Source organism: Carcharodon carcharias, chromosome 16, assembly GCF_017639515.1.
Source record: "Carcharodon carcharias isolate sCarCar2 chromosome 16, sCarCar2.pri, whole genome shotgun sequence".
NCBI lineage: Eukaryota > Metazoa > Chordata > Chondrichthyes > Lamniformes > Lamnidae > Carcharodon > Carcharodon carcharias.
In genome coordinates, this window is record NC_054482.1 from 95,530,547 (window position 1) to 95,545,716 (window position 15,170).

Consider the following 15,170-nt stretch of genomic DNA (forward strand, 5'->3'; position numbering starts at 1 on the left):
TGTACACATGTGGGCATCAAGGCGCCAGCAGGTGAGCCCGGTGCCTTCGTCAACAGGAAGGGCTTCCACTCCATGAACGTGCAGATAGTGTGTGATCACAGGATGCTGATTCTACAAGTTTGTGGAAGGTACCCAGGCAGCTCCCACGACACCTACATCCTCAGACACTCCCAGGTGCCAGCGCTCTTCAGTGCTCCAGCCCGGCTGGATGGTTGGCTGGTGGGTGATAAGGGTTATCCCCTCAGAAGGTGGCTCATGACGCCTCTCCACCATCCAAGAACAGAAGCTAAGCAGCGGTACAATAGGAGCCACGCCTCCACAAGGGCTGTGGTGGAGAGAAACATCGGTCTTCTCAAGATGCACTTCTGCTGCCTCGACCACTCAGTGGGCGCACTCCAGTACCCCACAGATCATGTGTTGCTGATAGTGGTTGCATACTGCACTCTCCACAATCTTGTGCTGAAAAGGGGGGACACAGTGGACGATGAAGACATCGACGCAGTGGCTGCGGCTGCACATGATGATCCAGCAGTGAGTCCGAGGATGAGCACACACAGGGAAATGCTGAGGGGGTAGACGCTGACCCGGGCATACTGCAGGGAGGCAGGGACATACGGAAGGCTCTAATCCAATGAACATTCAGCTAGCACACCACAGATGGACCTCCAGGGCAAACCTGGGCTGTGGATTCCATGCTTGATACCTAAGTGCCAAATCTGCCAGGTTAGGAACAGTAACTAAGGGCCTTGTTAATAAAGCTGAATGTCCCACGAAACACTCCTAACATTATTGGAAACAGTACACATGCAGAAGAAAAGAGGCAACCTCAGCCATGGTCACATGTCTGAATTTAATATCACAGGCAAAGAAACTTAATGAAACAAAATGACAAGGGTATTCCAACTCAAAGCAAATCAGAAAGACCTGATCTCGGGCCAACACAAAAGCACCAGTGATAAACCCGTGGTGTGCCTAAGGTACTTATATTTACGTATCTGGGTGCTATGTCTTGATGGTGCCCCATCGCTGGGAGTGGCATCAAAGGCTGCCTGCTGACTTTGCTGTCCTGTTGACCCCAATGACCTTGGCGGTCGTCCTCTGGCCCATGGAGCCTGTGCTGGCCCCGCCTGGGAGGGATTTTCCAGTTCCACAGCTGGCATCTCCCCAGTCGTCGCAGCCTCACCGGATACTACTTTCACTGGGAGAGGGGCGGAGGAGCTGCCACCTTCATCCGGAGTGCCCTGAGAGGTGCCCACAGAGATGATAGGCAGCTGCTGCGCGACGTGAGGTTGTTTCAGACCTCACCATGGATGGATGGGCACTGAGTGGGGAAACCTGGTGCCCACACCATCTCCTACACTGGCACTGACCAGCTGAGGTCAATGCCAATGTGAGGGTTTGCTGATCAGAGCACATCCCCAGGAAGCCCAGATTGCTCTCCTGGAGCAGCCTCTCCACGAGAGTCGCCACTCTCTCCATGGAGGACGCATGGTGCTCGGACATGAGGCTCATTGCTTCGGCGATCGTCCGTGTAAACACCTCATCCACGGACACCAAGTCAAGCATAGCCACATGTATCTCCTTCAGCTGCTCCCGCACACCCGGCCTCATTTCCTGCAGCTGCTGCATCGCGGACAACTCCAGAGGCACATCATCAGGCACCGACTGAGCATGTGCCTGGTCCCCTGCAGTCCTCCCACTGCTGGCGCCATGGGCACTCTCTGTCTCTGCCAACTCCTCTAGCGATGGTGAAATGCCCTCACCACTATACCCTGGAACAGTAGCCGATGTTCTAACTCCCATCGAGGTGCTAGTATCTGCGCTGGTACCTGCCTGGCAGAGATGGTATGACGCTGGTGAGACTTCAGGGCCCTCAGGTGTGAAAGGGAGCCTCTGCTGCTCCTCCTCCCAGCCCTGCTCCGCTGATGCTAAAAGGAAGAACAAGGACATTGGATCAGTTAGCGTGAAGACAATGTCAATGTGCATCCCTGTCCCCTGGATCATTATGCACTCATCCTTCCAAAGTAATGGTCAAGCCATGTTGCAAAATTAAATCACTTAACATTCAATATAGCTACGGCTGTTGGGCTCACTGCTGGGCATACCTACCTGGCAGTGGCACCCCAGCCTCACCGAAACCAATGGACCTGGGCGCATGGCGCCTCTCCAAATTCAGGGCCTCCTGCTCAAACTGGCTGAGAATGGCTAACTGCACCTGGCCGCTGCCAGTCCTTGCACGCTGTGCTGCAGTATGAGCATTCTTCTCCTGAAAAGGAGAGAAGAGCATTGATTAGTGCAAATTGTATATGGACTCTCATCGCACTCGGCCCACCCCAACCAGAGTGGGACACATCAGGCTCCAGTGTCTCCTCACCCTGCAGCTGCTGCCAAACACTCACATAAAGGTACTAGGCCCTTCCCCACCCCCGCCCCCCCCCAGCTCCAACCACCCCCTTGGCCACATGTTGTCTACATCACATTAGCCAACACACAGCATATCCTTCCATAGCAAGGAGGTGCAAGCATGTGGAGCACAGAGGGCAGCAGATGGTTCATTGTCACAGCACCTTGAAGCTCCCCTCCCAGCATGTCATTACCCTGACTTTGACACATCCTGCAGTTCCAGCACTGCGCCTAGGTGCAGCTCCTCCAGGTTGCCCCCAGAACAGTCATGTGGTTGTCAGTGTACAACATGTTGCGGGCGCAGAACCCATCTCTTCACCACCCTTTCAGGTTGACCTAGGCATGGGCAATATCTGCTGGCCCACCCAGCGAAAGACACATGCCATCAATGATTCAATGCAGTCACTACACTCTGGCTTTGGGGGGGATAGCAGCAGGACCGAAAGCTGACCTGCTGGATTAGGTGACCAATGCCAACATTGTCCTTACTCTTACAGAGCCCAACAAGTCATTGAAGTGCTTATGGATCCAGGTGCGCCACACCACGTCGTGGGAGTTCACCACCTCCGCCACCTCTACCACCTCCTCGCAGGCATATTTCATCATGTTGGGGGGGGTGGGGGGGGGCGGCCTCCTCCTCCTGCCCTAGGGAATGAGCATCTCCCACCAGCCTGCCACCTCCTCTGGAGGGCAGCAAGGCAGTCATCGGAAAAATGAGGGGCACCCTGGCCCCCCACCCTACCCTCCGGCCTGGCCTGTCCTGATGGCCTACCCTCCGGCCTGGCCTGCCCCGATAGCCTACCCTCCGGCCTGGCCTGCCCCGATGGCCTACCCTCCGGACTTGCACCATCTCCATTGCCCCTCTGCAAAGGCCTTCGCCCAGCCATTGCGAACAGCCTTTCCAAGGCTGCCAGGCCTTCCTTTATCCAGGCCACTGAGTCGCCATTGGACCCGGCAGGCTGAGTGCGCCCGCCACCACCCGCCCACTCCCGCTATGCATGGGATTTGTGAAGTACGCTGGGCGGGCCTTAATTGGCCTGCCCACGTAAAATGGCAGCACAGACCCGATCGCGAGCAGCGATCGAGTCCGTGCCTGCTCCCACTCCGCCCCCTCGCCATCCAGAAAATCCTGCCCTGTAAGAAGTAAGTTTTTTTTTAAATGGTAAATTTCAGTGGCAGATGGCTCCCAGCCTGCAGGAATCTCACCAAAACCATGTAGAGCAGCCCTGAAGCCTACCACACTTAGCGCTGGCCACAGTGGCTGAGAAGTCCTCAAATAGCTGGTATCCCCATTAGCACACACAAGGGACCTAGGACCTGTCTAACGCAATGGCTCAGGATGCCTAAAAACTAAACATGGCCAAAATGGTATCAGATGTATTTCAGGTAACCTTTGGCTGCAGGGCATAGCTTTAAATGAATCTGTTTTGCCCCTCGTATTTTGCCTGGAAAACTGGTACAAGGAGGACCAACTTTTACCCTTATATCTCTACATTGCTTCTAACTATTCCTCTCCCATTTCTATGCTTACAATTACCCAACCACATAAGCCCTTTCTTCCGATACATAACCATCAATCTCTATTATATGCGCTTCTCATCCTATTGTGTTTTATTTATTTGTTGTTAGCCTCTCATCTTCATGCCTGCGTTCCTACCATTAAACAGCTAGATCCTGGAACAAAAGAGCAGAAAGTCACCATGATAAATGCACATGTGTCAAAGGATTGAAATTGATCTCAGCAATAAAAAAATGTAATGGCCCAGATGTTGCAATCAGCGCTAAGATGACAGTACCACTGACTTTGAAGAAAGCTGCCAACAAGGATCTAGCAATCTCTATGGCTTTTCCCAATGTTAATTTGAATCTGGTCCAAGTCAAGGGGATTTTCAATCATCCAGCAACATTGATGTCATCAAGCAGAGTAAGCAGCTAAACACATTGAAGTATTCTCACAGACAGTAAACTAGTAATTAATATGCACTGATTAACCTTTGTTTATTATATTTTTCTACAGAGAGATAAATGATTGTGACACACATATTAGAAGCTGAAATATCACAACAAACTTGTGAAAAAATTATTTTAAAAAATTGGGATTTGTAAAAGAATGGAAAATTTATTTTGCATAAATATAAAATTAGTTTTCCAAGGCCAGAGAGGTTGTTTAGCAATAGTTGTGACTCAGTACATAATTAAAAGCCCAGTTATAACTCATTAACAAGGCATAAACTTTTCCTGGGTTTCCTGGGAATATCCTGGGAAATTCCTGGGAATTTCTCAATATTATTACTTCTTAAAGGAGGAAGTTCTCATCAGTTCAGTGATTTTTAATTGATTGCAGTCAGACAAGACTTCAACAGTGCACCCCATGGAGAAGCATAGAATTATCGACAACAGCTTTTGTATTTCCATGCTTAACTGCACATGTGCGGACTCCAGAAGTTGCTGACAGCTTCAAAGGAATGATGATGGAACTGCTGACAGTTTCAATCCCATGCTGCTCCAATATATAGACATATATTTTTCATAGTTGGCACTTAAAGAAAAATTAGCACTGGTCTTCTTTAATTTCAACCTACTTATGTATTTGTAAGAACAATTTTAGTAGACTTGACCTCTTAACCTAGGTGCTACAATTTATACTGTTACATTTTTTTTTACATGTGAAAAGGTTGCATGTGTGGTACATAACTTTAAGGGAAGACATACAGTCAATGAAAAGCTACAGCCTGACAACGTGACTGACATCCCTTTGATCACTCTACCACACGTGGAAAGTCCATTAGGAAAATTAAGTGCTGTACAGGTATGTTACTAGAATATTCTTTTTCAAAATAAATTAAAACATGCATTTAAAATGTGTTACCTTCTCTAGGATGGCAATTTTTCTATTTAACTGTATTGTTCCTTAAAGTAAGCATTCTTCTTTTCCTAAAGTCTTGGAAGTCTTTACCATTTGAGTATCAGACTGACGAATTAGACTTGAGGAGTCATGTTATTATTGAAGAATCTGGGTGTGTGCACCGCCTCAATTCCTTAAGAAATACTCAGTAGTCGCTCCTGTCAACAGTTTTCTTGAGATGGAAAGGCATCTCAGCTTTGAGTAAGCATCCTGGCAGAGGATGAAGTTCTACTCCATTCATAAAAATCAGCAGGCACATTGGACTGAGGTTATGGGCCCTGGTTCACTTTCCACCAGCACTGTACCAACAGGAACCACAGTTAATAATTAAGCAAAATGGAACTTCATAAAGACTTGAATGGGTGGGGGGTCGCTAAGGGATCTCAGAAGCAAGTTGAGGCTTAATTGTGGGAAATTATTGGATGGGTTGCTTAGAAAATATGTCTTCCAGGCCCCACAGTATGCCTGAGAACTTTTGTCAGCCCATGGCTGCCCTTTGAACCCCAGCACATATCTGAAGGCTGCTGCCAACAAGGGAACTGGCCCAAAATTGAATCCCTTGACATGGATGAGATGCCTCTGGAGGCACAACAGGCACCCGCAACACATCTGAAATATTGGGCAGAATTTTACACCTCGTGGGCCAGCACGTGCCTGAACCAATCGGGCAGCACCCACCATCAATCAAAAGGCCACTTAAGGCCATTAAAAATGCAATTGAACCCGATTTAACGTTGCCCATGTGATTCCATGCATATCGCACAGGCAAAATGGACAAAACCCCATCCAAGGGTGGGATAAAAAGGTTCAACAGAATTGCCAATGTGAGTAGTGAGAAGTTTAGGAGATAGTTCGCTGCTGGTTGCTTAATTGTACTTGACAGCTTCATCCCTGTTCCGAGCTTCAGTCTTAACGTTTCTAGGCTTCATTTCAGGACTTATTGGTGTTTCTAAAGCCCCTGGAGGATTTTGACAGTGTGGACCCTTCCAGGTATCAGACAACCTTCTGTTACCCTGGTAATGGGGATTGTGCTCTCCACTGGTGGCACCTCTTCTGAGGAGGAATAGAGGGGCAGAAGGGAGAGGAGGCCAGGTGTCCCAATACAGCTTCCAGGGGAGGGAGCTGTGGGAGGAGGGGCGCAGGCACAAGGGGCACAGGGCCAGCAGGTAGTCCAAGGCAGAAGGGGCCACAGAAGATGCCACTATCCTGTTGCCAAGGTTTATAGGCAGCGTTGCAGCTACCTCAATATGCCTGAGGTGCAATACCGAAGGAGGCTTTGCCTCAACAGGGAGACCATGACCTCCATTTGTCAGATGATTGGGCCTGAGATCAGCTCCAACTGCATGATTGGAAACCCCATGCCAGTGGCTCTGAAGGGCACAGTGGCCCTCAACTTCTATGCCTCCAGCTCTTTCCAGGGTCAGTGGGGGATCTTTGGGGCGTATCCCAATGAGCTGCCCACAATTGTGTCAAGCTGGTGACAGAGGCTCTGTTCAGGTGGTAATGACATTTATTCATTTCGGTACAGAGGAGGCCAGCCAGGCTGAGTGAGCCAAAGGCTTTGCCATGATTGCTGGGCTCCCCCGCGTCCAGGGTGCAATCGACTGCGCACGTGTGGCCATCAAGGCCGCAGTGGGTCAGCCGAGTGCCTTCACCAGCAGGAAGGGATTCCACTCGATGAATGTCCAGATAGTGTGTGACCGCAGGAAGCAGATTCTGCAAGTCTGTGCATGGTACCCTGGCAGCTCCCATGATGCTTATATCCTCAGATACTCCCAGGTGCCGAGGCTGTTCAGTGCTCCAGCCCGACTTGATGGAAGGATACTGGGTGACAAGGGCTATCCATTGAAGAGGTGGCTCATGACACCTCTCCACCACCCAAGAACAGAGGCAGAGCAGCGTTATAATAGGAGTCATGCCTTCACCAGGGCAGTGATAGAGAGGACCATAGATCTTCTGAAGATGCGCTTCCAATGCCTGGGCCATTCAAGGTGGCACTACAATACCCCCCAGAGCAGGGGGATAGTTAGGGACACCAGGGATGCTTTGATCCAATGTTCCTTCAGCTAGGCTGCCAAAGACCTACTTCCATCTCATGCCAGGGCAGCTGCCTCCATGCCGGATGCCTGAAATGACCCTTTCATTTGAACCCTAAGTTCACTCAGTGCCTGTGCAATAAAGTTTAGGGCCACTCACGTCCAGCATTACGTACTGGTGTACCCTGCACCAAAAAAAAAGGTGAAGCATACTCAAGCCATTAGGTCAAAAAAAAATTTATCTCATTTTGACAATCCAAATAAATTAACATCACCTTCTCTGGTCTTTATTTCCAGGCCAGAAAACATAAGCAAAACATTACACAACAGAAGATCACCCATCAAAAGTACCTCTTGTGCTCTTGGTGCCTCAAACTACATTTCTGAGTGCTATGTCTTGGTGCACCCCACCCCCACTTGCTGGCAACGGCATGGGAGGCAGCCTGCTGACTCTGATGTCCTGTTGGCCTTGATGACCTAGGCAGTCATCCTCTGGTCAGTGGAGCCTGTGCTGGCCCTGCCTGGGAGGGAATGGCTACCACAGCTGGCACCTCCCCAGTCATGGCAGCCTCATCAGATGCCACGGTCACTGGCACAGGCGCGGAGGAGCTGCTGCCATCTTCCAGAGCGCCCTGAGAGGAGCTCACAGAGATGACAAGCAGCTCATGCTGAGGTCGCTCTGGACCTCCCTGCTCGCCATTGATGGACTGGCACCTAGCTGGGATACTGGGTGCCTCATCCATCTCCCACACTGGCATTGACCACCTGAGGTCATTGCCTGTGTGTGGGCTTGCAGGTCCGAGCGCAACCCCAGGAACCCCTGGAGCTGCCTCTCTATGAGAGTTGTCACTCTCTCAATGGCGGAGGCAGTACACTTGGCTTGAGGGTCAACGTAGTGCTCATGCTCTGCATGGACTCCTCCACAACAGAGACCACGGCACACATACCCCTCATTCTCCACCAGATCCTCCCACACGTCCCACTAGACATCCAGCATCTGCTGCCTAATGGATGACTCCAGAGGCTCAGCATCTGCCTTCAATTAAGCATCGTACTGGTCTCCAGGAGTCCTCCGACCTTTGCCTGATCCTCACCGTTTTTCTCCGATATTCTAGCCGAGGATCTAATGCCCACCAAGGTGCTGGAATCTGCTCCGGTGCCTGGATCAGAGAGCGGGTGTGACAGAGGTACATGTGAAGCCTGGCATTCCTATGGCCTCAGGGGTGGCTCCACGGGGTCCTGCGATTGAGTGCGTGTTGGTGAATCTAAGGGAGAACAGCATATCATTAGTTTAAGCCATCACACTGTCGCTGTGCATGCCAGGCATCCTGGTGAGATAATGGAGATCTGCATCATGGTGCCATTGCCTTTAAATGATCAATGGGGAATCCAGTTTTGAGGCTTCGCTCAATGATGAGACTACACAAGAATGTTTGCACCATCCGAAATTCTCACCTTTGTGCACTGCACACTTACCTCCATCTGACATCCCAGTCTCTCCGCAGCTGGTTGACCAAAGTGCCTGGTGCCTCTCCAGCTCCAAGGCGTCTTGTTCAAATCTGGATAGGATTAGGAAGTTTGGGAGGCCTGTGCCTGTCCCTGACCTTTCAATGTTGTTATGGGTCATCTTCTCCTGAAAGGACAGAGGAGCTTGATTAGTCCACTCTCTACCTGCAGCACCGATGCAGCCTGGTCAATTCCACCTGAGGAACACCTTGCAGGGCACATCCAAGTCGTGGTCCTCAAGCCATAAGGCACTTAGTCCAAGCAGCCAGGGCTTGCCCCCTTGACCAGCTTTGGCATCATTGACAGTTGGCACTCAGACTCTAACACCCCAGAGCTCCACTGGGGGACGGCCAGACCTTAACACTTCACCACACTGATTCCTGCCAATATGGTACTCACCCTTCCCGAGCACAGCAGGTCATTAAATCTTTTGCGGCACTGCACCCTTGTGCACCGCACAACGTTGTGGTGCTGACCTGCTCTGACACCTCCTCCCAAGCTCTCTTTGTTAGGTGCGGTGGCCTCCTCCTTCCATCTCCGAGGGCAAGTGTTCACACCGCAGAAGAAATGTTCTTCCCTGGCAGCCTTTAAAGAGCTGCCTGTGCCACTTTTAAACAGGCTGCCAGGTTATCATTGGACCCAGCGGCTGACATGCTCCCCCGCCCGCCCCTTCCCGACCATTGAGAAGACACGGTTCACGCTGGGTGGGCCTTAATTGGCCAGCCAGTGTAAAATCGGGCTGGGGGCTGATCGTGGACAGGGGCCCATTTCCCAACTGGTCGTGGGCCTGCTGCCGAGGGTAAAATTCAGGCTGTTAAGACTGGACTTGAGAACCTATTTCATGTCGTCCTCAAGCTGACCTCCCCTGGTGTGTGCTGCTTGCGAACATCCCATTTCATGCACAAACTAAAGCAATATGGAATAGGCCTTTTAGATATAATAGGGACTAACCTCCCAATAGGGTGATAAATTATATTCCTTTGCAGTCCATTCCTGTTATTCTACCAATGCTGTTGTCATCTTCTGTACTGCTGGCTTGTATTGGCCAGTCCTAAGTAAACATTGAGAGCCCTGTTATGAAGGTCTACTGAAATAACCACAAAACAGAAGTTAATTTAAGTTGAAGTTTATTCTAGGGATACACTGTGATGTCTGAAGTGGGTTAGAATCATGCTTACACAATAAATAAATTAATTCAAGAGGATACCCCTGCCAGATTCCCAGCACAAACATATAAATTCATATTTTTTATTTTGGATTGGGATCTGAACCATGCTATTTATTGGTCAACCCTAGTTGCCTTACAACGATGGTAGTCAGCCTTTTCCTTGACCTGTTGTATTCTTTCTAGCGATAGTCATCCCGCATTAGTATTGGATGTGGAATATAGGGAGCTTGGGAGTCACTCACTACTTTTGAAACTCCTTTTTTTTAAGTGATCATTTTGGTTAGACTTACTATTTGAAATAAAATTTGTGATATACTAAAGAAAAGATTAATATAAAGACAGGGTAAGTACTAAATTTACAAATAAACAGTATATTTTCTTGAAATTCTTTGTATTAATTTTTATCGCAGGTCTTTGTGGAGGGTTTCAATTTAGGTATTCTATATCCATCACCTCTCCACTGACAAAAATTACTAGCCTGTAGACTGCAGCATATGTTAGTGCTTACACTTGCTTGATTTTTGAATAGGCCTGACAGCAAGCCTGGGCATCCATACAGTAGGTTAGGACTTATTATTTATAAGACATGGCCCCTTTGAAATCATATACAATAATAAACAAAATGACTTCAGAGCAGATGTTCTGGTCATATAACATTTTTGTGTTGTGTAAAATAAATAAGGTAGACCTGAGGTAATTTCGAAAGTAAACAAGGTACATCCTATGTAATATATAGTAACTATTCCTCTGCATATATAGTCAGCAACTATGGTAAGGGAGCCAAACATATTATTAGATGCAGGATTCAGGTAGGAATGATTCAGAACAGATCTCTTTTTTTATATTCACTTAAGATATTGACATCGCAAGACCAGCATTTATTACACATCCCTAGTTGATTATGAGAAAGTGGTGGTGGCCCTTCTTGAATCGCTGCAGTCCATATGGTGAAGGTATTTCCACGACGCTGTTAAATATGGAGTTCCAGGATTGTGATCCAACAACGATGAAGGAATGATGAAGTTGGGATGGTGTGTAACTTGAAGGTGATGATGTTACCATGCACCGGCTGCCCTTGTCCTTCGAGATGGTGAAGGTCACAGTTTGGGAAATGCTGTCAAAGAAGCCTCGGCGAGTTGCTGCAGTGCATCCTGTAGATAGTACACATGGTATGCCAATGGTGGATGTTTAGACTACTGGGCAAAGTGCCGATCAAGTGGACTGCATTGTCCTCTTCTTCTGGTCAGTCTGTCTTACAGTGCTGCAGTCAAACTCAGAGCTATGATCTGTGACACAGTCACAAGGCAAATGTATCATAAGAACTTCTGCTGTTGCATTGTTGTGCAAGCAGAATATACACAAAGCAACAATGACCACAAAAGCTCCATCTGTGATTTCCACATTCTTGTCTATACAATCAAGTGTGATAGTGTATCACAAAAGATTATGGCCTATTGATAGGGAGACACTTTAACATGTTTCTTTATCATAGCCCGTATATCTTCCTCAGAAGCTCTAATTCCTATTTTGCAAATTATGTCATCTGGCTGCTTCGGTTTATCCACAAGCGTAGAGCTAAATACAGATATTTCAACTTTTCACTTTATACATTAATGATCTAGATGAAGGAACTGAGGGCATCCTGGCTAAGTTTGCTGATGATACAAAGATAGGTGGAGGGACAGGAGTATTGAGGAGGCGGTGAGGCTGCAGAAGGATTTGGACAGGTTAGGAGAATGGGCAAAGAAGTGGCAGATGGAATACAACGTGGGGAAGTGTGAGGTCATGCACTTTGGTAGGAAGAATAGAGGCATAGACTATTTTCTAAATGGGGAGAGAATTCAGAAATCTGGAGTGCAAAGGGACTTGGGAGTCCTAGTCCAGGATTCTCTTAAGGTTAACGTGCAGGTTGAGTCGGTAGGAAGGCAAATGCAACGTTGGCATTTATTTTGAGAGGACTAGAATATAAAAGCAGGGATGTGCTGCTGAGGCTTTATAAGGCCCTGGTTAGACCACATTTAGAGTATTGTAAGCAATTTTGGGCCCCGTATCTCAGGAAGGATGTGCTGGCGCTGTAGAGGGTCCAGAGGAGGTTCACGAGAACAATCCCAGGAATGAAAGGCTTAACATATGAGAAACGTTTGAGGACTCTGGGTCTATACTTGATGGAGTTTAGAAGGATGAGGGGGGATCTGATTGAAACCTACAGAATACTGAAAGGCCTGGATAGAGTGGACGTGGGGAAGATGTTTCCATTAGTAGGAGAGACTAGGACCCGAGGGCACAGCCTCAGAGTAAAGGGAAGACCTTTTAGAACAGAGATGAGGAGAAACTTCTTTAGCCAGAGAGTGGTGAATCTATGGAATTCATTGCCACAGAAGGCTCTGGAGGCCAGATCACTGAGTGTATTTAAGACCAAGATAGATAGGTTCTTGATTGGTAAGGGGATCAAAGTTACGGGGAGAAGGCGGGAGAATGGGTTTGAGAAACTTATCAACCATGATTGAATGGTGGAGCAGACTCGATGGGCCAAATGGCCTACTTTCTGCTCCTATGTCTTATGGTCTATAATTTGTTTAGGCTTTCCTGTGTATAATCTGGAAAAAAGTAAATTTCTTATGCCATCCTCAGGCCTGGGAAGGATAAGTTCAGAAAGGTTCCTGTTCATTCGGTAAATAATTCCAGCTGGTCCAAATTGGGAAATGCGTTCACTACTTTCATTACTCTAAGATGGAAAACTTGCCTAAGGTGCTCGCAGATGTTCCAGGGCTGATGACATAACAGAAGAAGCATAGGAGTGGAGGCTTGGGCCTACACTATGCCAATATTTTGACTGCAATGAGGGCAGGAAATGCTCTAGAAATTGCAAGCTAACTGTCATTAGTGTCACCATTTCTCTTTGAATTTAGAAGGCAACCATTTCTAATGTGACGACAGCTTCCAAGCACTGCTCCAGCTCTGAAAGGAAGCCAGATATATTCCTTCTAATAGTTTCTCCTACAAGGGTACTATCCTTGCAGATGGAACTACTTTCCATTGTTTGCCACTGACTTATCTTAGCATCCACTTTTAAAGGCACCAAGGGGTTCTTTCAGTCAGTTGGGGGGAGGGGGGAGGCGGAATCGCAGTATTGTTAAGGCTGGATCTCATTCCCTGAATCCTGATACAGTCGTTAAGAAGGGTTGAGATTGGGTGTTGAATATTTTTCTTTTATGTGACAACAGATTTAAAAGATATATAATTTTCACTGAGAGTAGATAAACTGTGATTTTAAAAAGTGAAAATTCAAGCAATCTGTGCATAAAATGGATTCAAATTGATAATCATAACAGCTGAAGGATTAACACAATAAACAGGTGGACTGGAAGAAGCAATTCATGCGATAACTAACAACACTCAGTGGTCTCACTCTCCGTCTCTGGAGTCCTGACAGACTGAAGTAGCTACACCTTCTGGAGTGTCCTTTTGAGAGGACAGCTGATGCCTGAATGCAAACGTGTCCCTGGGTTTACTTTGGATATTGCTTCACAGGTGCTAGTGGTAGCAATTGACACTCCCATTGAGCATCTCTTCAGCTTCACCATTTGGAGAGCTGTCTCCCCCTGTTAATAAAATGGTTGTGCTAACTGCCTCTGGTGCTGATAGCTAGTAAGAGAAACCATCATTTTGAATCTACCGCTCATGCAGAAAAATCCAACTGCTGGACCACACAGAGAGATAAAGTGAGGAAAAGGCAGCAGACCTTTAACTTTGAATGATTCGAAACACGGAAGGTAGAGTACCCTTTTTTAGGATTATGGGATTTGGTGATCATTTATTTTTACAACTGCAGAACTATCAATGAACCTTGTAACAAGCATGAGTGAGATGATGAGAAGACATATGACACAAGAGCCATCAGAGTTCAAGAGATAAACACCCTGACAGAAATTACTGAAAAATTAAAGACACTAAAAAGACGATAAGTGCTTTGGAAAACCATGTACACATGACTTGCCTTTTCTCGAGACAAAAAGACTGTTGACATAAAAATGCTGCAGGATATTGGATTTATGAAAGCTCCAATGCTATGTTCACACAGGCTCCTGGGCTTTTGTTCCCTTTTTGTATTGGATGAGTTACTGCCTCCACTAAAATAGTACACAGGGATGCCATACAAACACATTAAATGGTCGCCTTCTACTATCTGCCAACAGCAATAAGTTTCCTCTTAAGTTTTCACATTTTTTTTTATCTTTGATTAATGATGGATTCTTCTTTGACCTGTTGGATATTCCTAAATTTTGCAAGAATAGGTATTAAATGTTTAATCACAGCATGGATATGTACAGAATAATTTAAGGCCTTGAAATTATGCAGTGGGATACTAATGTATGACCACAACATGTTTGTCCAAAATGTTTGCCTGTGCTATTTAGCAGAGGAGTTAGCCTGTTTAAATTAAATGAGTTAACGTTTTCTACAATAGGCAAAGGATGAATTCCAGATGAACACGTTACGTATGCATATGTAAACCAATATCCAATGGCATAATTTCAGGGCATAAGTGACTATGGGTGGGATTTTCCACACCCGCCCGCCATTGGGATCTTCTGGTTCCGCTGTAAGTCAATGGGCTTCTGGCTGGGGCGTCGCCTCGCCTGCGGTGGGTCCCACCCACAACGGGGCCAGAAAATCCCAGCCTATATCGACAGCCCCTTTATTGGTATGTGTAACGACAATGTAGATATAGAAATTTGTAAATCGTTAAATGGTTAATTAGTATTCAGACACCATGGGCCAATTGGCCATCTTCTGTGCTATAAAATTCTACAATTTGCATTCAATTTATTTACATTCAGTGTTCTATTTCTTGACTATGTGATGACCTCTGACCCAGAAGCAATACACTAAGGAAAATTTGTAATTACTTTAAATTGTCTGTAGAATCGGTAATTTTTAAAAAGTGTTTGAAAAGGGCTTCTACAAGTTTGCATCAATTGTAAAGGGATCAATTGTACCCTTCTTGGATAATAAATATTGGTCCATGTGACCTGGCGACCCTTGATCTGCAAGCAGTACCACAGGAAGGAAGTCAAGATACAGATACCATGTGGCCAGACACAAAGCAGAGCTACTAACAGAGGAGGTGGAGGGTGAAGGCCCAGATGCA

The 15,170-nt window shown here is 47.1% G+C and overlaps 1 protein-coding gene across 1 annotated transcript in view; it reads left to right on the plus strand.

Moving 5' to 3' along the window:
- The window catches only part of LOC121288969 (phospholipid phosphatase-related protein type 5-like), a 143,379-nt gene that overhangs the window by 122,819 nt on the left and 5,390 nt on the right, over positions 1–15,170 (plus strand). The window contains exon 6 of the mRNA XM_041207833.1: positions 5,078–5,212. Coding sequence (XP_041063767.1) covers positions 5,078–5,212 — 135 coding nt within the window. The remainder of the gene's footprint in view (positions 1–5,077; positions 5,213–15,170) is intronic.